This window comes from Syngnathus typhle, linkage group LG21 (genome assembly GCF_033458585.1).
Source record: "Syngnathus typhle isolate RoL2023-S1 ecotype Sweden linkage group LG21, RoL_Styp_1.0, whole genome shotgun sequence".
NCBI classification, from domain to species: Eukaryota; Metazoa; Chordata; class Actinopteri; order Syngnathiformes; family Syngnathidae; genus Syngnathus; species Syngnathus typhle.
Window position 1 is genome coordinate 6187235 of NC_083758.1, and position 21778 is coordinate 6209012.

Below are 21778 nucleotides of genomic sequence, written 5' to 3' on the forward strand. Positions count from 1 at the left end.
GTCTCTTTAAAAACAACATCAGTCGAGTCCCAGTTCGACGAGAGAGCAAATTTAAAATCGATGGGGACGGCGCTCGAACTTTTTAAGTCCAGGAGAAAGTCTTCCAAGAAACCGACCCCTCTTAACAAAAACTCACCGATCATTCATCAATGGCAGTTCACAAAATGAGTCAGACTGCATTGAGCCAATTCTCAGAATGCTCATTTGACTCGTCGCAAAAAAGAAAAAAAAGATTCTTTTTCCGAGTAATTTGATTACTAGAAATCGCTTTTTAATGAGTGAAGGTTTCCATTCACAACAACACAACAACCTGCGGCGGAACTTTTATTCCTATTTTATGATCGTGTGAAAACCTGATGCACCGACTGACTTTCTTTTAATAATCTGGCCCGGATGTGAGCACCATGCCGAGACCGTCTGCTCGTTGCCATGGCGTCGGTTGCTGCTGACGTGATCAACCGAGTATGAAACCAACATGGTGACGGGAGTGGCACTAATTGTTAGCTTTGCCGCACGAGGGAGAGCCGAGGCATCATTAGGCGAGGCGTCGCAGACACGCCGGCGAAATGTCAAGGGAGGTGCGGGTGGCGTTGCCGGGTAAACGCGCGCACAATCTTCTGAAGTTTTTATTTTTGCCGCACGCTCAATTTGCAGCATCGTTTGCAGCTAAGCGCGGCGTCGGAAGCGGAAAAGGTCAAGGGCGCCGTGTTCTTGTTTGTTGGTAACAGAAAAGTATGATGCTGCTGCTCAATTTGAAAGAAATGCTTCCTGGGCCGCAACATTGGGAGGCAAAGACAAATACGGCCATCAATGGCTTGGCACGCGCTCGCAGAGGATCCAAAGAGAATCCGGAAAAGGGGGGGGGGCAGATGTTCCACCGCAATGGCGGACACGGCAGCACGTCGTGTTTGGCGAGGGGCCGTCGGGACGGGAAGGTGCCCGTGTGCCCGCTCACTCGCTGCAAGGCCAAACAGGGCAGCTGCGCGAGCTAGCTAACAGCCTGTGACCACGCTAATGATAAGCCATTCTGTGATTATGAGGCTCTACGGTGGTTCTCCACCGGCCACCAAAAACTTTACGCCGGCTAGACTTAAAACAGAACTTGCTGAGAACTTTTCGAGAAAGTGAGCGAAACAAGAAGCGTCCGTGGGCCGCAGCCCTGTTGGCGCAGAGAAAAGTGCCTGCGAGGTGTCTGTAAATCAGAATCATTACAGCGCTAACCTCCGATCCATCTTCATCCCAGCGCGCCGTGGGAAAGCACGGGCAAACAAGCGGAGGAGCCCGCCGCAAGTCGGCTGTGGAAATGAGGTGGGGCGAGGCCGAGGTCCGCTCGCTGCTCGCCGGCCTCCCACGCCTGAATCCCAGCCCCGCCCAAGGTTGAAGGCTCCCCTCGTGGATGTGTGCTGCGGCGCGGCAATAAGAGGTGACTCGCGGGACGATTGTGATTTATGTGGTGGTGGGTTCGAGTGAGCGGGACGCGGGCCAGCGAAGGGGAGAAGATGGATCCAAAGTGCGAGCGAAGGAGACAATCTGATTACGGCCTTATACCTCCTTTCATCTTCATCTTCGACACTCACTCTTCCAACAGGCACCGCCTCCCTACACTTAGCCTACGCGCCACATGTTGCCATGGTAACAGGAAGCTCCAAACATACAGAGATGAATACGTAGGATGTGTCACATTCCAGACATAGTACAAGGTATGATGTTTTCTTCTTCCCACTTTTAGCTTAATGCTAACAAACAATGCAAAACGCCATCAACGGGCTAACAAATAGCATTTTTGTTGCCGTACATTCACTCGCACATATTCTTTTTCCTTAGCAAAGAGTAGATCGAAACGATTTTGATTAATAGCATAGTTGCAGTTTTTTTTCTCCTTAATGTTACAATTAGGATTTAATATGCAATACATATTGCATGGATGTTTTTTTTTTTTACAAACACAATTAATCTTTATTACAACTACAAAAATGATTGTGGTATTATATATCAGGCTTAGCCTAACAAAGTCTAATGCAAGGTTTATCTGGTCATGAACCGCCACAATCCCAAGAATTCAAGAGCACACAATCTTAAGTGCTTTTGAGTTGAATCAACAATAGAAGTCAAGCCTGTGTTTGATATTTGAGGTGAGAACATCCACTATGGGGAGAGAAAGGGCTAACAATGGTTCCATTTGCTTCTGGGCTGTGGAACAACGGCAAAGAAAAAAAAAATGGTTTGACACGTCCACAATTTACACTGTTCCAGAGTGATGGGCACACCATGTTAAGAAGAGACAATCAACACACCTTCCCTGACTGATATGAGACACATTTCATATTACTTGTATTTTTTCCCACATGTTACAACACTGCCATCCAGTGGCGGTATGAGGTAATGGCAAAAAAGCCCTGCTTTCGGTAAATGACTTCATTAAAACGGGGGGGGGGGGGGGGGGGGGGGTTGAATTAAACTTAAATTAAACAGCAAATATGGCAGGGGGGGGGGGGCAACATAGGAGATAATTTACAAAAATTCACATCCAGAAAAAAAACGTAAAGTTGCAGCAAGACTTGTCAACTAATTCCACTAAACTTAATAAGATGGCGAAAAAGGTCCCCAGATAAATTTAGACAATAATGTACGAGTCGCATGGGGCATAAAGGGGGGGGCGACATAAGTAACAATGTAGAAGTCCCATTAATACGTTCCATTATGTGAGGACAAGCACGCTGACTTGGAATTATTCTCTAATGAATGCAAATTAGCTTAATTAATGACCTCATTAACATAACTTCTTGTGTTCGATACATCACAGAGACACGCGGGACATTAAGCAGCTCAAGTGGCCCCTCGTTTATTCTGGTCCCGGCTAATCTATATTGCATATTTCTATCTTCCCCGGACGGTGTCGACCTGTCATCCCGATAAGAAATTGACGGCACATTTGCCTCCCTCGTGGTTAATCTTCGCAGGCTAATGTTAGTGTTTCTAATATTAGCGCCGAGAGGAAAATTATCAGTTAATGGTTGGGGTCGGATGACTTATTCCGGAAAGGTGAAATATTTGAGTTATTTTTAATTGCAGCTATTTTATTACTTTTATACTTTGTTGTAAATTATGCAGTGTATTTTGTCATCTGAATAGCAATAGTTTGACTTTTCTGTTGCAAAGGCTAATCCCCCAATAATCAAAGTGCAAATAAATAAAGAGATAAATAAATAAAGATAAATAAAGAGAACTGCAATACACTGACTCCCACAGATCTGAGCAATTACATATTCAGGAGAGTCATTTATGCACCAAACAACTCGATTTATAGTTATAAATGTGGAAACAATATTCAGGTAGCAGCAAATATTTGACCTTTCCAATACAATTTTAAGGTCCCTTTGCAATGAATAGAAAGTCATAGTAAAAGTTCATTTCTTTTGCTTGTTTTTTGGCGTTTGAAAGCACCACTCTAGTTATAGATAACTCAAAAAGTGATGTACAAAATAAGTGGGCAACTCACCTGGGCTGAACTAATGATGACTTGTACAGCAGTGCACTCCAGTGGCGAGATGTGGTACTGAAACGAAAGAAAATGACAGTTCTATTATCATTCTGGGACTAAAATCAACTAATTTGACAGCACTATACTGATATATTCCGTAAAGAAAAAGCATAATGTATAAAACAAGTGGGAAACTGACCTGTCTTAGAGTGGCTGAACCGATAATTCTGCCCCCCTGTGGCAACATGTGGTACCGCAGGGTGAAACAAAAAATTACTCTTTTGTTAGCATACTAAATAAATTAGGAGTCCTGGCATTAACGCAAACAAATTTGATAACATAGACATTTTGGTTTAATTTATACTGAATGGTGTTACGGTTGAGTCGTGAATAATAATTAAATTTACACACCTGTTAGCATGTTCGGTGACAGCCACAAAGGACACAGGAAACAAAACATACCTTAAATCCGTTTACTTAAAAAAATGTACATCACATTATGCGTTACAATAAACGTATGTTTTTTTTGAAAACCCAGCGGTTTTAATTGACTTCACATTTGTATCCAAATTCAACAAACCACGATAGCGAGTCAAAAAAAAGGAAATGAAGGTAGTCGTGTAAATGAACGTCTGCCTTGCACTTTATAGTACACCAGACATTAACATTTCAGCTCCATAAAACAGAACTGAGATTTAATTTTACAGATTTAGTCACATTGAGGCCATTTGCCACCAAGCGTGGCGTCTCCACAAGGCTTTGGAGCCTGTCGATGCGTTTCGGTCTAAAGTGCCTAGAATAGTTATGAGCGCAAATGACTTTTTTGTTACTTCAAAAATAGCTCACAGTGTTTCAGTGAGTCATTAAGGAAAGGATATTTCAAATAAAAATCACGTAAAAATGTCGAATCGGACTAGTAAGAAAAAAACAAACACGGCGTAGAGCGGTAATTACCTCCTGGCTTCCTATTGGTTAAAAAGCAAATCACGTGATCGAACGAGAATTAAACTACAGCAGTTGTCAAAACTCCCAAAACGGTAAAGGAATTCAAACTGCAAACAAAAAGAAATCAAAATAATTTACAAGCTAGTGTAAACATGAGCTTAGGCAGAACATGGCAGATAAAACATTTGGCAAAAAAAAAAAAAAGAAATAAAACAACATGATACATTCTGTGCTTCTCGTATGAAACCAACAACAAAAAGGCTTCTGGTAGAAAGCTTTTAAGACGACATCCAATCACATCGTGCTAACAAGACAAAAACAACAATTAAAAAAAAAAAAAAGTCACTGTACGAACTGGTCAATTGCATGTATGGCAATGTCATATCCAGTTTACTCATTTCCAAAATGATTTGTGCAACCTTGACATTTTTGAATGTCCTTTTATGTGGAACCTTGGGGTTTAGCCATGACTTAGCATCATAAATATTCAAATGTCAAGGCTTTTTTTTTGTGTGTCTGAATCTGGAGGGGACTAATGACCTCAAAACACTCAACAGAAGCCAAGTTGAGTTTGGCAGTACATTTCCACACCTCGGAGGAGTTAAGACCAGCTTGACTCTTCCGCAAAAATCACAATTTCTCTGCTGTTCAATCACCACATTAAAAATGTCCAGTTGAATGACTGTCATAATAAAGTGCAGGGAGAAACTAGCAGTCAATGGAATAAGAGCCTATTTAGTACCACGTTGTGCTGAAATGAGAGATGTTCTCTGTTGTGCTCAGTCAGTCATCAGTCCAAACGGGTAAGAAAAGGCATATCTGGACCAAAAAAAAAAAAAAAAACGACAAAGTAGTTTGACATTTACACAAAAACACCAAAGCAAAGCGACCGTGAACTAAGACAAAGGCTTTGTACGGTACACACTTGAGATCAGATAAAACGCTCCAGAAATGGTCAGTTGAGAATTTTTCCTTAAAGCTCCAGTCATGATAGTGAAGACTCACATCACTGGAAGAGGATTTAAAACCGAAAAAACGATTTTGTCACACATGCAACACGCACCACACAAGAGGAACGACACTGAGGGACGCAGTCAGTTGACCGGGGAGGACCAGCCTCCCCTGGCTAGCATTGTGTTAAATAAAAAAACCAAATGCGCCCAGGAAGAAGTGGGATGGCAGTCGCAGCTTCGACGGTAGGCGTCTAAATTTCAGCAGAGGCGGCGGCAGCGGCTGCCGGCGGCTTGCTGGTGGTGATCACCTTGGTGTACTGCGTGAAGATGGCCTCGAAGGCCTCATCTCTGTGGATCATGGCGCCGAACACCAGCGGCTGGAGGAGATAGAAGAGTCAAATCTATCATTCGCCAGCGACTCTTTTTTTGCTTCGGTATCATTTAGGAGCCCGAAACGTTGTTGAGATTAGTTTCTTTAGTTCATGTATTTTAATGTCATTTCTTGGTACCTTCTGAGTGGAAGGAGTTGCGATTGAGATGCCCATTCCACTTCCTGGTAGGACAGAAAGCACCTTGTACTGGAGGGAATTAAAAAAAAAAAGAGGTTAATCTCAATTTTTTTTTTTTTTAATCCGGAATACTTTTTTTCAAGCAGTCGTCACCTTTTGTATGTCAGTAATGTCCACCAGTTTGATGACTTTATTCTTCTTGGAGGAGCCCGACCTGGAACTGGAGCTCTCAAAGCACAAGTAACTGGAGGACACACAGAGAAGGTGGCATCATTAATGCGTCTTTTCTGTGTGGCACTTTGATGGAGGGGGGGGGGGGGGATCCTTGGAGACACGTTCTACTTACTTCTCTGTGACGTACAGCATCCCGTTCCTGATGTAGTCGGTGGGCATTTTTCGGTCTCGGTTTATCAGGCAACACCTCCAGCCGTTCTCGCACACTGCCGACGCATTCCGAAGTTAGAAAGCTGCTCATATTCCCGACATCCCAGGCCGCAGTGGCAGACTCTCACCTGGCAGGGGGCGCTCTGACTCAGACAGGTTGAAGACCTCATGGAAGGCGCCCTTCTTGGTGCTGTGGGAGCGGCCGGCATCCTCCTCGCGGTTCACGCCGCACGGCACCGCGGCCAAGCTGCCTCGGGAAGCCACGGGCTGCACCTGAACACGACAAAAAACAAAAGGAGAATCATGAGGGGGGGGGGCGGCAACAAGCCGTTTTAAAAAGCATCTCCGTCATCTTCATACATGAGGTTTTGTGGTTTATGAAATTATTATATCCAACAAACACATTTTCTTTATATCGCACTGATCTCCATATATGATTTTAAAAAACTAAATAAACTAAAACGACAACTAATAAACACTAAACTAAAAGTAGCAAGGGAGGAACTATTGACCACGATCCACTCTAACGAATTCCCATTGACACGGCAGAGGAACCAAAGGGAGACACAGCAAAGGCCCTACCTTCTCTGTGGCAGAGAGCTGAGAAAGAGAGATAGAGAGAGAAAAAAAAAAGGAGAGGACAACATCCTGTGACTGAGGCCACAACACACATGCCTGTGATACCCAGAGACGACCACAGGGGGCAGTAGCGAGAGGCAGATGATGGAAAATATAGAGTCAAATAAATTAACAATAGGAATGAATGAACATTTCTGACAATCCACTTATTCCACATATGGCACATTTTTTTAATGTGCTCCTAATTAAAATAATAACAATAACACCCTTCTGAATTATGTAACCCAACGCAGCCGGATTGTGACGCAACCACAAAGCCTTTCACAGGTACACACCTGATTAAAAGTCAGCTTTTTTGCATTAGCCGCCACAGAAATGAGAAGTGGGAATAATCCCCGTTGGCGGCATTAGGCATATTTTTTTTGCACAGCTAAGCCCTTTCAGATGCTCTGCAAGGTGGAGGGGGCGTGGCCTACCCTTCGAGACACAGTGGCGTTGGTCCTCTCCTTGAGCTGGGGGTCGGTGGGGAGGCTGTTCCACACGATGTACGGCGTGTCGTACTTGTCGCGCAGCTTGGGGCAGCTCTTGAACAGGAAGTCTATGATGAAGAACTTGATGCCGGCGTAGAGGCCTGAAAAGGAGGATAGCGATGACAGTGCGAAGCCGTCGGAATAAAGCGCCGCTTGTTTTTACCCATCATGAAGCCCATGAGTTTGTACGGCAGCACGCAGGAGGTGATGAAAGCCACCCACAGGCAGATGTACAATTTGCGGGTGCTCTCTGGCTGCACCCACATGAAAAGGCTGCAGGGAGGGAGGAGAAAATATACAAAAAAAAAAAAAAAAGAAATCACAACAGATGTCGACTTTCACCACGACTTGGCAGGAAGTCTCGGTAGAAAGCGCAACTAGTTCAACTCACTTTTTTATCTTCTCTAAAACGTCCGCCATCTTCCCAAAAAGGTTCTGTGAAAAGAAAAAAAAAAACTAGGTCAACAGCTTGCATTTAAAAGTTACAGGAGATTACTTTGCAAATACTTTGCTCAATAAATCTTTCATTATTTACTACACACTATTGCGCAATTGTTTCGTTTGTGGAAGCACCTGTGCTTTTTGCGCAACGTCAAGGACCAGCTGAAACTTCTCGGACACGGTCAGGTCTTCCTTTGGGGGATCCTGAGGGGCACAAACGTCACAAACAAACCACGAGGCTCGTATTAATAACAACAGCTAGCATGCTAGCTTGTGACATCATCGCACACGGGGAAAACAGCACCTACCATGGGTTCAGAGACCTCAGGGACAATGCTCCACTGTATCCTCCAACCTCTGCAAAAAAAAAAAAAATTAGCTTCCAAGCGTCACTTTCAGACGCATCCTTCAGACGTTACCTAGCGATGAGGTAATTTAAGGACAAGCGCAAAATGGCCAGGAAGAGGAACATGGGGAAGGCCCAGCCATGCCAAGCAGCATTCATGTAGATCTGCAACACAATTAGACAAACATATTTTAGGTAATGCAAAAAAAAAAAAAAAAAAATTGCCAGTGATGCTCACAATGAAGGCGATAGCTGAGGTGTAGACAGAGTGCCAATTGGATAAGGCCGAGAGGTTCCTTAAGAAGTTGGTGACAGGCCGAGCTCCTCGCTCTGAAAGAATAAATATGATTCAACTGAAATCACGCTATAGAATATTTTCCAAAAATCGCTCTCGTGAGTACTTACTGAGTCGCCTCATGTTTTCTGTCAACCTGGACGGAGGGGGAGAGACAAACACGGAAACTTAGAATGCGCAAACAACACAATTTATCCTCAGAGCGACCATAAATCTGTTTGAATAACAAGGCGAAAATCAATACTGGACAAAAGTGGAGACATGTTCGCATTACTCGCCGGCTCCTTCCCACCTTTTAGCACTTAGCGGTTCCTCGGCCTCCACGGTGCTCTCCTCGGGTTGGAAGCGGAAATCTTCTATGTAGACGCCGAAGCGCTCGTACAACCATTTCTGCAGCCGCGAGCTCCACACTTCCTTCTGCTGCTGCTGCTTGTCCGCTACCACCCCAAAAAAAAAATCTGTTGTATTTAACTTTTCACACTTAAAGGTGGTCCGTACAGAAGCACACGCTAGGTCAAAACATGCTAAAAATAGCAAGCGGCATTCTTGCTATTGTGCATGGTCCTTCTCTTAATGATGTCAAGAATAACCCGCACTTCCCAAACACTCCCTTTCCTCTCCCGCTTTCTATCTCACACACACCTTGTCATTTCCTGTTTGGATGGACTTTCCCTGCAAAGCTATTTATTTCTCCTCCCTCCCTTAGGGGCTTACCTGTTCCATTATTAGATGGTGACTGTTGTTTTCTAGGAGGTTGCGGCGGGGAATCCTCCAGCCTGGGGGAAGTCAAGAAAAAAAAAACAACGTGGAAGCAGATTTTTATTTTTTTTAAATTTCACTTTCAGTTAGCATATATAGCAAAACAGAAATCCATTGTAACATCAGGTGCCGCTCCCGTAAATTTCCATACGCCGTATCTAGGCCAGCTCAGTCGGCTGACGGCGTTAGTGACTAAATTTAACTAAGACTATTCTCTTCCCACATGGAAACTTCCCCGCGTGACCAGAACGGTCTATTTTTAGCCGTCAAGCTCCTCCGACGCCTCGTTCGCCATGGATGTTTACTACAAGAGAATTCCCAACAGGACGGGACAATCTGCTGAACGGTCTTGGACATTCGGGTTTGCGTTTCCGTGCCGAGAACATAAAATCTCCTTTCAATATCTTGGTTGAAAACCTACAATTAGAGCGTCCGATATATTTGGAGCCGATTAAATATTTTCTGCAAACCACTTTGGCTCATCAATTAAACACAGTCGGAGGTTGCTAATGCTGCCAATGTAGCGGTGGCCGATAAATAAGCACCGCGAGCGCTAAAGTGTCTTTTAAGTATGTGATAAACATTAGCATTAGCCACAACATAAGAGGCCTTTCATTTTGCGCAATGGTGAGTTTTATTGGCCGGTTAAGAGGCTCGCATTAATATTAGATGCGTTCCATTTGCGTCGTATTTGCAAAACATGGCTAATTCATTGTGCTTTATCTAGTTTTACAATCCAATTTATTTTTGCTTAAAGCATTATTCCACTGATCTTGAATAGTAAAAAAAAAAATCCGGTAAACACGTTAACTCCCATTGACGACTATAGACGTCCTTCGCTGCCATTGATTGACGGTCTTTTACCTGGACTTAAGCACGTCGCCCATCTTCTGTTCCAGGTCGAGGCGCTTGCTTCGCTCCTTCTCCAGCTCCTGCCGCAGGGAGTCCACATTGGTCTCCTCGCGCAGCTTCCTCAACTCCTCCTCTGGAAGACATGAACGAAAAGCTCATTATACAAACCCCCGAGTTCAAGTCCTTTCCAAACTCTTTTCAATCCAATACATTCATTTTGGAATTTGACGCCAGGTTCCTGCAACTCCAAATCACGTGACGCAGAAGCCCGGCTTTGTTTATCGTGCCACTTTCAGTCTTTCACCTTCAGCTCCGTCCCATTAAGCCAACCCACCGGCCTCCGACAGCGAGTGGTCTCGGGTGTCGGGACTTAGGAGAACAACACGGGCTGCGTTTCCTCTCTGTCCTTTGTCTGCCGACTAAAGGGATGCATGAATATTTAAGGACGGAAGGCAATAAAGTCAGAACAAAAGAGCAAAACCCCCCAGGGGACAAAGTGCGGGTGCCCTTTTTAATATCGCCGACAAATAATAAGGCTTTTGGGTTTCTAAATGAACTTCAAACATTTGATACTGATTATAATCATGGTAGCTACTTCCTTTGTTGACGCCAATCTATGAGCGTGCCTAGAGTGGAAAGGTCGTCAAACGGTTCAACGAGCTAAGCAGCTTAGCGGTGGCTAGCTTAGCGGTGGCTAGCTTAGCGGTGCCAGGAGAGCTGCGGTTGTGAGGTAAACCTATTAGAAAATTAGCGAACTCGAGTGAGGGAACCAGAAGTCGAACCTGCTCTAGAACCGAATCCAGGTCTTTGTATGAGATGTTTTGCTTCTAAAAACAAAGTCTGGACCGTGAAAGCGACAAACTTACTTTTGTGGCTTTTCAACCTATCGACCGCTCCGGCGTAGAGCAGATCGAAGCTATCAAAGCTGAAGTCGTCCACCTTGCACACCCCCATCCGCCTCTGGAGCCGACCGCTCGTCGGGACGTCGGAGCGGCCCGGCAGGGAGGCCGCTTTGGGTCGATCTTGAAACAGATCCACGGCTGCCCTTTTCGATTAGCACGGCCCAAAGTCCTTAAATGCCATCATCTCGTTGAATCGACGTGATGGAAGACTGATTGCTCTCAGAAACGGACTGAGGAACTAGAGGAGGAGGGGAGGGCCCACTGGAGGTTTGCAAGAGGTGGGGCCTGCACCGTAAGAAGGCCTGGAATTTGTAATCCATTCCAAATATCGTTCTGATAACGAAGCGGACTTTTGCATCGAGCACGTTTCCAGCAAAGGTTTGGCTGGGCCTCAAAAGAACTGTGAGAACTTTTGCATCCAGGAACACGGACAAAGGCGCTTTTCATGAGGTGATGCTGGGAGGTCATTAAGGTTCATGGAGACAGAGGGAAGTCTCAGCGCACAACTTGCCGTGCCTATGACGCAATCGGGCTTTATTTTATCTCGTGACTGTCATTGGCTTCTTACGCTCTCCCAGTGGCCTAAATTCCACTTTGTCTCTTAGTTTCACTTTGTCGCCACAAGCTGCTGACTGCACTCCTCCGCGTGACACGATCAATGTTGTGCAAGCTTGGAGCTTCACGTCTACTTGTTTCCACCAACAACACAAAAACAAAAGGCGACACGGACTTATTGTTGGCCAGAAAGCATGAGGGAACATTTCCAAGTAAACGACCACATTTGAGGAAGGCTGTGCACTGTTGCACATGTAATCGAGCTTAAAAAAAAATAAAATGGCGCACTAGTGTACAAACTCGATTCGTCTCTGACCTTCAGTTGCACTATGATGCTCCACGGCAGCAATGTGTGTGTGTTTTCATCCCAGCGTGAAGTGGAACAGCAGCTAGGACACCGCATTGATCGGCCGGGTCAGTATAGAACGCCCTGGCGTGCTCCGCCGCAATGACGCGATCATTTTCAATCAGCTCTCAGAAAACAACAATGCTCAAACCAAGCCGATAGAAAAAAAAACGAATTTGTGGCTCACATAAAAGACACATTGATATGCGGCAAGCAATCCACATGCTAAAAAACTGCACACAATAAAAAAGGCGTCTCGCCGTTCAATATTGTGGCGTTTTGTCAGGCTTTTCATCACGGTGGTTAATTCATTCAAGGAGGCGCCATCGACGTGGCTAATGCAGTTTACAGTTTCCTGTAAGCGCGGCGTGCTACATTGATCCGCATCGATTGTTTTTTCCCATATGGTGCTCGACGCCACGCTAATCCGATATTGTCGTACGCTTTAAGATCGTTTCTGTAATTAGCTAATGTCATCGCAAGTGGCGGGAGGGGGATGGGTGGGGGTTCTCAAACAGGAAGACACCTTGATCAAAAAATAGAACGCAGCGGTTGGAAAGAGGAAAGTGGGGGTGGGTGGCATGACACCAAGCGTCCGACCCGACCGGGAACAATTCAATAGGAAACAGGAAGTAGACGCTAACCCAAGGTCAACAAAAGTCACAGCTGACACCTCCAAGCGTAATGAAATCCTTCCTAGCAAAAAAATGGAAGTAGGCAACATTTATGGGATCTCATGTCCACATGGTTACATATTAACTGATTAAGTTCCCTCAAAATAGCCCCCGGCCAATGGCGAGCAATGGCGAAGGGAGGGCATGGGTCACCGTGTTCACACACACACACACACACACACACATCGTTTCGAATGGAAACTTATGTGTCCCGGTGTGGGTCAGAACACAATACACCTCGGAGTGGGGTTGTTTGTTTTAGCATGCAGCGTGGGTCCCGGTATTATTTTAGGAAGCAGAGCCAAAAGATGTGTGAAAGAAAGCGAGCGCGCCAACGCCTACACCTCTGACTCGGAAAAAATAGTTCTTTCGGGAATAACGCTTCAATTTAGCCATCGCTACAGAGTGGCTTAAAACTTCGTGAAGACAGGCTTGTAATCGCCTGCCGCTTCCACAAGAGGGCGACATAGCACTTTTTATACATTCGACAAGGCTGAGTTCCTTTGGCCCTAGATGCCGAAAGATGGCACCGAAGCGCTATTTTTCTCTCCGCCAGTGCGCAGAACAGCTAATAGGTGAGTTTTCCAGGGAATCATGGCAACTATGAAATCTCAGAGACACAAAGTAGAGCCCTTGAAAGCAAAACCTTGGTGGAGACAGAGTACCCGAAAGAGCTGTGAAAGGCAGCGAGAAAGATGAGAAGCAAAAAGAGAAGCCGGGGAGGAAGGAAGACGAGCCCGCAGCATGCGTCTTGACAATAAATCAGGCTCTTTTGGCTCCGGCAGGAGGCATTATGAGGGGGAGGAGAGGGGAGGACATAGCCCGAGGTGCTCTCTCGCTCTCACATTGGTCGCCTTAATAGATATGAAGTGAAGAAAAAGGAAGAAAGGATGGACGGTCCATTATCGGACGCTGGCGACATGCTCTAAGGTGAGACGCTACACTGGATCGACATGTCACAAAATGGCCGCCAGGCTTCAACTCACTTCCGCGTAGTTTATGACGCCAAAGTTCTACTTTTACGCAGAATACTCACGCAGAAAGTGTTTCTCCAGTAAGGCAATTTCCAAGTGTCCTTTCACTTCATTCAGTCGTTCCGATTCGGATCTCTGGAAGTCCTGGATGGCCGCTGCCATGATGGGAGACCCTGAGCCAGCCTGTGCAAACACACCCAAAAAAACATCCATGCAGAATATTGAAAAATACATCCCCATCTTCAAATGAAAGGCTTCCATGATAAAACGTCTCTCATGATGGCTTTAGCAGACGCACACCGAGTGACTCACACTAGCGTGTCCTCTTTCCTGGTTCAGATGCAGCCGGGAGGAGAGAAAGAGGAGGATTCCCCGGGTTTTTTTTTTTAGCAACAGGCGCGCAACGCGAGCGATGAGGGAACGTGCAAGGCGGGGAAAGATGGATGCTCAAGCGCAAGTCACCACTGCAGGGTGATGCGCCGCTCGGCTCCTTTAAGAGGAACACGCGCTCGCGCACTGCGGAAGCTTTACCCTCGCCGACAACCAGCGCTAGACAGGCAGCCACCCGCATTTGGGAAGGGACGTTAAATAAGTGAGGGGGCAAAAAAAAGAAAGAAAATCCCCATGCCTGAACGTGATGTATACAAACGAAAAAGCATCACCTAATGAGGTTGCTGCGGCGGCGCCGGGGTATTAATAGCGATTGTAATTTCCCTTTTCAATCAATCGGCTGCTTCTGCCTCAGCGGAAGGGTTACGTTAGGTCGAACCTCGCCTCGCCGTCTCCGAGGTGAATATTCTCGACACTTGGCACAATGCTGAGCTGGGTTTTCTGAGAGTGAGTCATCGGCATGGTGACGTAAATGATGGGCTGACACGCTGGCGAAACACGTTTAAAACGCCACTGTCGGAATTCCGCCATTGATCATCTAAAAACGAGCGTCGCGTTTCGACGAGCACCTACGGGGTCTCGCGGAGGCTCGTCGTTGGCCGGGCGCTTGGGCGCCACCTCGTCGCTACATTCGTTGTCGGAAGCGGGCGGCGAGTCTCCCAGCTCGGGGAAGTCGTCCCGCGTCCTCGGGCCTCGGAAGCGGATCTTGTCCAGGCGCTTGAGCATGGTCAACACCGCGCACCTGGGCTTTAGCTTAACATGGCGGACGGCAACCCTGTTGGGGGAAGACGGAGCAGAGTCAGCTTCTTAAAGTCGGCCTGCACAGGATGTGTGCGTGTCGGAACCCGTGACAAGCGTATCCTTTTAACCCGCCTGACACGTCTGTGACCGCAGCGCATCGGTTGGCCTCATTTCCGTGGCGGGAGTGATTGCAGACATAACGGCTGCGTTGTGCTATCATGCTCTATTGACTGTTGACAAACTAGTTCAGCCTGTCCGTTGGGAACAAAGATATAATACACGAAATAGCTGGGGCACTAAATTTGACCAGAGATACGTCGTAACATATTCCACTCCAGTCCTGTAGGTGGCAGTAATGAAACAAGAGCTCCAAGCAGTGAAAAAAATATTAATGTTCGTTTTTTTTTTTTTTTAATGAATTAATTAACTTATTTCTTTGAAATTGTCTACCTTATTTTAAGAAATAAATCTCATTTTCAAATGTGCACAGCTGGAAAATGGCCACTCCAACAACACCTTACTAACTGCAAAAAAAAAAAAAGTGTGCCCATTATTTGGTCAATCTGATGGACGACAAGAAGAAAGAGTCCCACTCATTCACTCTTCTGCTGCAACCTCCTCTTGATATGACTTGAACTGACGCTTATCAAACTTTCATGCCCTTATGTAATAGAGCGGCTCGGAGCAGAATAGAAATATAAACGCAGAGACTTGCCGATAAAACGTGTGTAATCCCGAGTGAACCGGGACGCACCTGAAAGCAAACAGTCTAGTCGAGCATTTCCCTATGCGGTAGTAGCAACCTGTTCAGTTTTTAGAATTCTATGAACAGTCCTCACCCACGCAGGGGCTGCTGTGACTGCAGCGTCAAGGCTGATGAAGACATCTGAAAATTGACAATTTAGAAATAACTTGTCGCCATTTTACTCATGATGTGCAGTACACAAGTTGTGTAATCTTCTTCCAATGACTTGTAGTGGCCTTGCAGGTCACAGACGGTGCAGTAGCCAATCACAGCCTCTCGTGGATTACATGCTATAAAAAGGCACACAAGAACTAAACCTGCCCTATATTAAAGTGTCAAAAATAGAATATGTGTACTTTTTTTTAAAGAAATGGCGGGCCCTCTAATTCAAACCCTCGGGGGGGCTACATCAAGATGGCTGAGCAACCATAAAGTGTGAAAAGGCAACACCGGGTCCGTGGGATTATTTTAGTCACTCAGCACGACATTTAGTTTTCATAAATTAATTAGTTCTGCCAACTGGAATGTTGCGATTACATCACAGAGGTTACGTAAACGGCGATGATCGATAGGTTGTGAACAGCTGGTCAATTTCTCATGTGGAATTGACCAAACTGGACAACCCAAGTTGTGTTCAGATACAAATCTCACAAAATGTATGCGTCATAATAGTGATTGAGAGTCGAATTTGTTTTTCTTCCAATGTCAAGTGGGAGTACATTTTCTCGGAACGCGACAGGGAGGCGTCCTGTCATTTGAACTATCCGACCTTCCCACGTGTACTATTAGGCAAAACAACACTTTCGAACACTCTGCATTTTTATTTATTCATTTTTCTTAAGATACTGTAATTGTACAAATTCATATTGCATTAATACTTTTTTCAGTTTCAGTTTTTGTTTATAATATTTTTCCATAATTTGCCAATTTTTCATTTGTTTTGATTCTGACTTTTCAAAATATTTTTCCCAGTTTATTGGAGGTGAATTATAACACTAAAAAAGTTATACTGTACACCAAAAACAATCCCCTCCCCTTCAAAAAACATTAAAAAGAATATTCCATATAACATTGTATAAATGTAATTCATTAACTAGGGCGTCTTGGAGGTGGACGATCATTGTTTTGTTGCTTTTGAACCACCACAGAAGGCCAAACTAGCATAAATTACGATACTATTCTCGTAGACGTTTCATTTTTGGTAAACAATTTCCACAAATATAAATGACTTCATTTTAAGCACGCATGAAAACACAGAAACTTACCGTCATTTTATCAGGTTCCATAAACGCACCACGGCACGCGCCACAGATTAACACCCCCCTAAGTGCGCATTTTCAAATAAAGTGTGAATAAAAAAACAAATTTGCTTACCCTGCGCGCAAATCGTAGCAAAGTTTCATGAACACTGAGATTGGCCTTCGTTTATCCGTCAGTACACCTGCTGCTCAGGACGTCCAAATCCACGCCAGTGTTGCGGTGAAAAAATAAATAGCTGCTCCCCTCTCTCAATACATCACGATAACATAACGTCAAAATGGATCCTCTTCTCTTCTTTTGTGTGTTCTAGAAGATGGAGACAACCAGAAAACGGCGGTGTCGTCCCTCCACCCGGGAGCGAGAAGTGCACCGTTAGCCTTAGCCCGGGGCTTGCAGCGGAGACGCTACCTTCTCCTCTTGTTGCTTTCGTACTGGTGACAGTGAGGGAAGGGCCGCGGAAGTGACGTCAGAGGGGTCTCTTAAAGGGGCCTCGCAAGGGAGGGAGGGATACCCCACATGAACAACAATTCCACAATTTGTCAAATCAATTAAAATTAAATGGATATTCGTCATAAACGCACTCAAGTGGCGTCACTGATGTCTTTGAACACTTGTTACATTAAATCCAGGGTTTGTTATGCTCATTAGATCGATCACAATGGAACGGGAAAGGAGATAAGATCGTTCGTATGGCCGCGAGAGGGCAGCATCCCGCCTTAAAAGTGAAGTGTAATGTTTTTTCAAGAATCCTCCACGCGAGGGCAGCATTGCATTTCTAATAGTCGCTCTATTTAGTGCGGATAATATAGTTTGATACCTGAAACGAATTAAACAAATAAATGCACCAAGAACAAACATAAGGTGCACTTGTATTTTTTTCCAAATTATGTGGAGATATCGGTCGCCTTGGCAACAAACGCCCCTTGCAACTTGACCCGGCCTTCTAACCTTTCACATAATACGCTTGGCAGTGCCTTGTGGCAGCAGACAATATGCGTGCATGAACAGTATCTAGTCAAATGTGGATTTTAGGCCAATTTATAAATACTACCGACCTCATTGATAACGCCATACTGCATCTCCCCTAATCTGCTGCGTGAACTCTGGAGAAAAATTCCACTCGTTAACGTGCTTGACAATATCTTGGGGCTTACCTCGGAATGCCGGCGGGCCTCGTGTGAGTGCTCTGAGCTGTGGAAAAAAATGCAAATAATGTCGAACAGCCTTGTAAGGTAACTTTCTTATGGCACACACACACACACACACACACTCACACTCAAGTACAAATTCAACATATTTAATTTGACCGATTTTGAACTCCAGTGTCATAGAACCATAAAAAATAAATATACATTATGTTACAAAATATTTCCAGTGTCCAAACATTAGAAAAATGACGTATTAACAATATTGATCACACAGGCAGAACATAGGCGGAAACAAGACGAAGGCACCTTTGTAAGTGGTAAACATAACTTCAAAATTTAGCTGCGAGGTGGATTCTGGTGTTTGAACTGGAGAATCCCGGTGAGAACGGGCAAAATCTTCACGACAAGTGTGAGAAACGGCTTTATAGTGCTTCAACATTTCCATCCTTCCATTAGTGCTCTCTTTCTTTCAACTTAAAATCCATTCGGAAGGCCTCGGCGTTCATCTCTTGATTGTTCGAGTCGGATAAAGAAAACAAATACAGACGGATTCCCGCCATCGTTTCCCCAAACTTTTTCATTTGAGTTCAAAAGTGAAACAAAAAGGAGCACTCGTTTAACTGCCTTCGTTGAAATCCTATTGGACTAATGTACCAACGTGTTTCCTACAAGTCACATTTGCAATACATTCCAAGGGGGGGGGGGGGGGGGACGTCTTCATCTTCTTCAGTCTCTTCTCCCCCTTTTAATCCTCTGATGCATTTGGCACTCAGGTTCCATCCTCTTTTGTTCCCTTTATCGTTCCTTCTTTCCTTCTACTGGCTAATACTGATCTCCGGAGAAAGGCCACCGAGAGATGACGGATGGACGCGGGTCTCCCCGGGGTCCCGTCTCCTCTTCTCATAATGGTGGGCTGGTCTGGATGTCCCTAACAGGTCAGATCGAAGTCTCGTTACTGCCACTGTTAACATGCGGGGATTTCAGGAAGGGGAGGGGGGAGTGCACAGGGGGGTGCAGGGAAAACAAAACATGCAAAGAGGGGTGAAGGAAGTGGTTATGCGGGATGTTATGAAAACACGTTAGCGTTTTAGCTTAGCGTTGGGAAAAGGCTGGGAAATAACTAGGCGGTGATTTTTTCGCATACCACTAGAGGGCGCTACTCACTCTGAGTCTGTGCCGTTGCCGCCGTTGACCGCCCCCGACTTCAAGTGCATGGCCATCCCGCCGTTAGTGTCCCGATAGACGCCCGCCGGCGACGAGCTGACGGCGATCTGCGGCCGCGGCGGCACGGCCGGTTTGACCAGCGAGCCGTTGTTGCCGGGACGACCGCCGTCGCTGGAGGCCAGCGAAGCCCGGCGGGATGACGGCGCCATGATGTTGACTGACGTTGGAGACGGGGAGGCGGCCGTGTTGTAGTTTGGTGGCGGCGAGGTGATGGTGGGCGAGTTGTAGTCGCTCAGCTTCTCCCGGAGACGGTTCTTCATGTTCTTGTCGGTCAGGGGGGGCGGGTAGGTGATCTTGTTCTTCAGGATCCCTGACAGAAACAGAAAGTTGTCCTTTTAAGTTCTTCACTTAGGACACAAGGTTAGAGAAAAAAAAATCTCGGACCTTTTCTCTGTTCCGGCTGGTGGTTGCTGTTTGTCTGACCGGTCGACGTCATGACCTCCTTGACGGGCGCCTGCTTGTCTCGGTCCTGAGGTGTCTCCAGCCTGTCCTGCTCTCCGATGTGGTTGATCTTGGTCTCCGGGTGCAGCTCCACGTTCACCTTGGTCTCCACACGCAGCCTCTCCGGAGCGCCGGGTTCCTCGCTGTCGCTGGCCGTGGTGGCGTCCGTCGGCCAGTACGGCGTCACGTGATTGGACACCGAGTCCACTTCAAAATTTGGGAGAACATATACTGCATGTTAAATAGGGCTGTCTCAAAAAAGAATCCGAAATACTTTGTCCTGCATGAAAACACACCTCTACCTTTCGGTGTGCTATGAACCGGCTGCCTCTCGTTGTTCCACTTGGGCTTGACGTCGACGTCGTCATCCTCGCTATCCGACGAGTGAGACGAAGCGTAGGAGGAGCTGTTCTCCTCCAATGACAGCTCGCTGTCCGAGTCAGAATCTGAGGCCGGGAAGGACGGGCGATCAGATGAAACATCCCGAATCTTTTCCAATCCCTTAGCACTCACCATCTGCCTTGGAGCCACTTCTTCGGAAGAGAGGTCCATCAAGATCTGTGTGTCCTTTGGCCGTTCCGGATGACACGCTGGGCTTCTGGCCCGACTCCTCCCTGCTTGGACCCAAAAGAGATGGAAAAAGATTTTCTTAAGATTGATGTCTTGCATTCCATCTTCTCCACCTGAAGCTGAGGAGAATCTGGCTGGAGGACAAATGCGTTTCTGGCGAACCAACAGACAACTATGCATGCGCGTGTCAGTCATAAATTCCCTTCTCTGCAGCTACGCTCCAATCTCATGCCTACATCGAGCCCACTTGCTCGCCTCCGGTACCAGGCGGCACGCCACGTCCACCTCCCCCATCCATTAACCTCGGGGTCATCTCATATTACCCGATGACAGATTTATGAGCACAGCCCTCATCTAATACCTGTTAAACCCCCCCAGTAAGGAATCCGAAGCTACCGAACGAGTGTCCTGACTCACTTTGATCCGATCGGCAAAAAAAAAGTGAGTTTGTGGTGTGTTAGTGATTGTGAGCCACGCATGCATAAGTAGAAGCGGCCATGCGGTCAGTGGGCGTGCTGTACCTCCTGAGTGCGTAAGCCAGGTAGCTGCTGCGGCTCTTTCCTGACCTGAGCGTGCTGTCAAGGGAAACGTTGGACTCGGCGGCGCGGTACATGAGCCCGTCGTCCGTGTTGTTGCAGTTGAGGGAGCGCTGCAAACCACCGTGACTAGTCAGTAAAAAACAAAACGTCAACAAAAGAGTCTAGAATGCGAACGGTCCCTCACTGTGAGCAAAGAAGCCCGTGTGGTGCCCGTCTCATCCGGGAGGTTTTTCTTCCCGGTGAAGATGTTCTTGAGATGCTTTCTCACATCTTTGTTGAAGATGATGTGGAAGAAGAAAATGAAGATGCCCTGGAAATAGAAGGGAATGAGTGAGGTGGTCCCCCGAAAAACAACAAAGCCAGAAAACTGGAAATTAAAACAGCAGGGGACTCAAGATTGAACCCTGTGGAACCCCATACTGAGGTAATTTGGGATACAGTTAGAGTCGGGACTCACCTGCAGACAACTGAAACCGGCAAACAGGTAGTGGAAGGTAAGCACGTCGCTGTTGACTGCCATCAGGCCGAGCAGCCAGGTGGCGCTGATGAGTAGCAGCAGTAGGAAGGCCATGCGAAGTGCTGGGCTGAAGAGGGATTCACATAATTATTTTTAATCAGCAACTTTAAGGCCAGATTGAAATATCCAAACTTACATAGCGCCTGACTTTTCCACCGCCTTCTGCCTGCGACCACAGGAAGCCTTGGCAGCCAAAATGAAGATCACAATGTTCACCTATGGATTAAAAAAAAAACATTAGTCATTCCGTGCTGATGCTTTGCCACCACGTTGACTATTTGAAGGCAAAAACACACCAAGACCACGACAAAGATGGGTCCCGCGAAGCTCCAAATAAGCGTGTCGTGCACAGACAGCCAACAAAAATCGGGGTTGCCGTAACCTTGAGGGTCCAAGCCGACAGCCAAACCTAAAACACGAGAAAACCGATGTCGATACACGAAGAGTCCCGGATGCTCGTTCAAAACAAAATTATACCGGTGATGATGGCCGGGATGCCCCAGCCCATGGCGTAGTAGAACCTCATGTGACCGTGGTTGATGTTGCGCAACTCGGTCAGCATGCGGTAGATATGCAGACCTTCCACGAACATCCACGCAAAGGTGCACATGTAGAAATAATGCAGGAGGATGGCTATGACTGTACAAACAAACTGCAAAAGAAAGAATTCAAACACTT

At 46.1% G+C, this 21778-nt stretch overlaps 2 protein-coding genes across 19 annotated transcripts in view; both read right to left on the bottom strand.

The window, feature by feature from the left end:
- Positions 1–3940: 3940 nt before the first annotated feature.
- gramd4a (GRAM domain containing 4a) lies at positions 3941–17107 on the bottom strand. Of its 4 annotated transcripts, XM_061268964.1 has the most exons (19): positions 16776–17107; positions 14489–14690; positions 13588–13708; positions 10087–10207; positions 9178–9239; positions 8756–8900; positions 8574–8599; positions 8407–8498; positions 8242–8333; positions 8131–8179; positions 7955–8026; positions 7773–7816; positions 7545–7654; positions 7328–7482; positions 6401–6545; positions 6235–6328; positions 6042–6132; positions 5889–5957; positions 3941–5756 (listed from the first exon to the last, which is right to left on the bottom strand). In XM_061268964.1, exons 1-19 carry the CDS (start codon positions 16802–16804, stop codon positions 5631–5633), a joined length of 1845 nt encoding a protein of 614 aa, XP_061124948.1. In that variant the 5' UTR covers positions 16805–17107; the 3' UTR covers positions 3941–5630. The 4 variants fall into 4 exon arrangements, with proteins under 4 accessions (XP_061124948.1, XP_061124949.1, XP_061124950.1 ...); XM_061268965.1 differs by lacking the exon at positions 14489–14690; XM_061268966.1 differs by lacking the exons at positions 14489–14690; positions 16776–17107 and adding an exon at positions 13838–13976.
- Positions 17108–17942: 835 nt separating this feature from the next.
- celsr1a (cadherin EGF LAG seven-pass G-type receptor 1a) overlaps positions 17943–21778 on the bottom strand; it is a 31165-nt gene continuing 27329 nt past the window's right edge. For 4 of the 15 annotated variants that reach the window (XM_061268912.1, XM_061268913.1, XM_061268925.1 and 1 more), the window contains 11 exons: positions 21578–21752; positions 21397–21509; positions 21237–21316; positions 21041–21167; positions 20768–20893; positions 20566–20693; positions 19988–20091; positions 19771–19920; positions 19418–19681; positions 18974–19343; positions 17943–18737 (listed from right to left, as the gene is read on the bottom strand). In XM_061268912.1, coding sequence (XP_061124896.1) covers positions 18710–18737; positions 18974–19343; positions 19418–19681; positions 19771–19920; positions 19988–20091; positions 20566–20693; positions 20768–20893; positions 21041–21167; positions 21237–21316; positions 21397–21509; positions 21578–21752 — 1665 coding nt within the window. In that variant the 3' untranslated portion in view covers positions 17943–18709. Of the gene's footprint in view, positions 18771–18973; positions 19344–19417; positions 19682–19770; positions 19921–19987; positions 20092–20565; positions 20694–20767; positions 20894–21040; positions 21168–21236; positions 21317–21396; positions 21510–21577; positions 21753–21778 lie in introns of all 15 variants that reach the window. The other 11 variants (XM_061268918.1, XM_061268920.1, XM_061268919.1 and 8 more) reach the window with 7 other exon arrangements.

Excerpts from the sequence above, each read along its gene's own strand:
- gramd4a (XM_061268964.1), bottom strand. The coding sequence starts at position 16,804 with ATGAAACTTTGCTACGATTTGCGCGCAGG. Across the intron at positions 14,691-16,775 it reads TGCTACGATTTGCGCGCAGG|GGTTGCCGTCCGCCATGTTA; the intron begins GTAAGCAAATTT and ends TTCCCCCAACAG. Across the intron at positions 6,329-6,400 it reads GTCAGAGCGCCCCCTGCCAG|TGTGCGAGAACGGCTGGAGG; the intron begins GTGAGAGTCTGC and ends ATGCGTCGGCAG.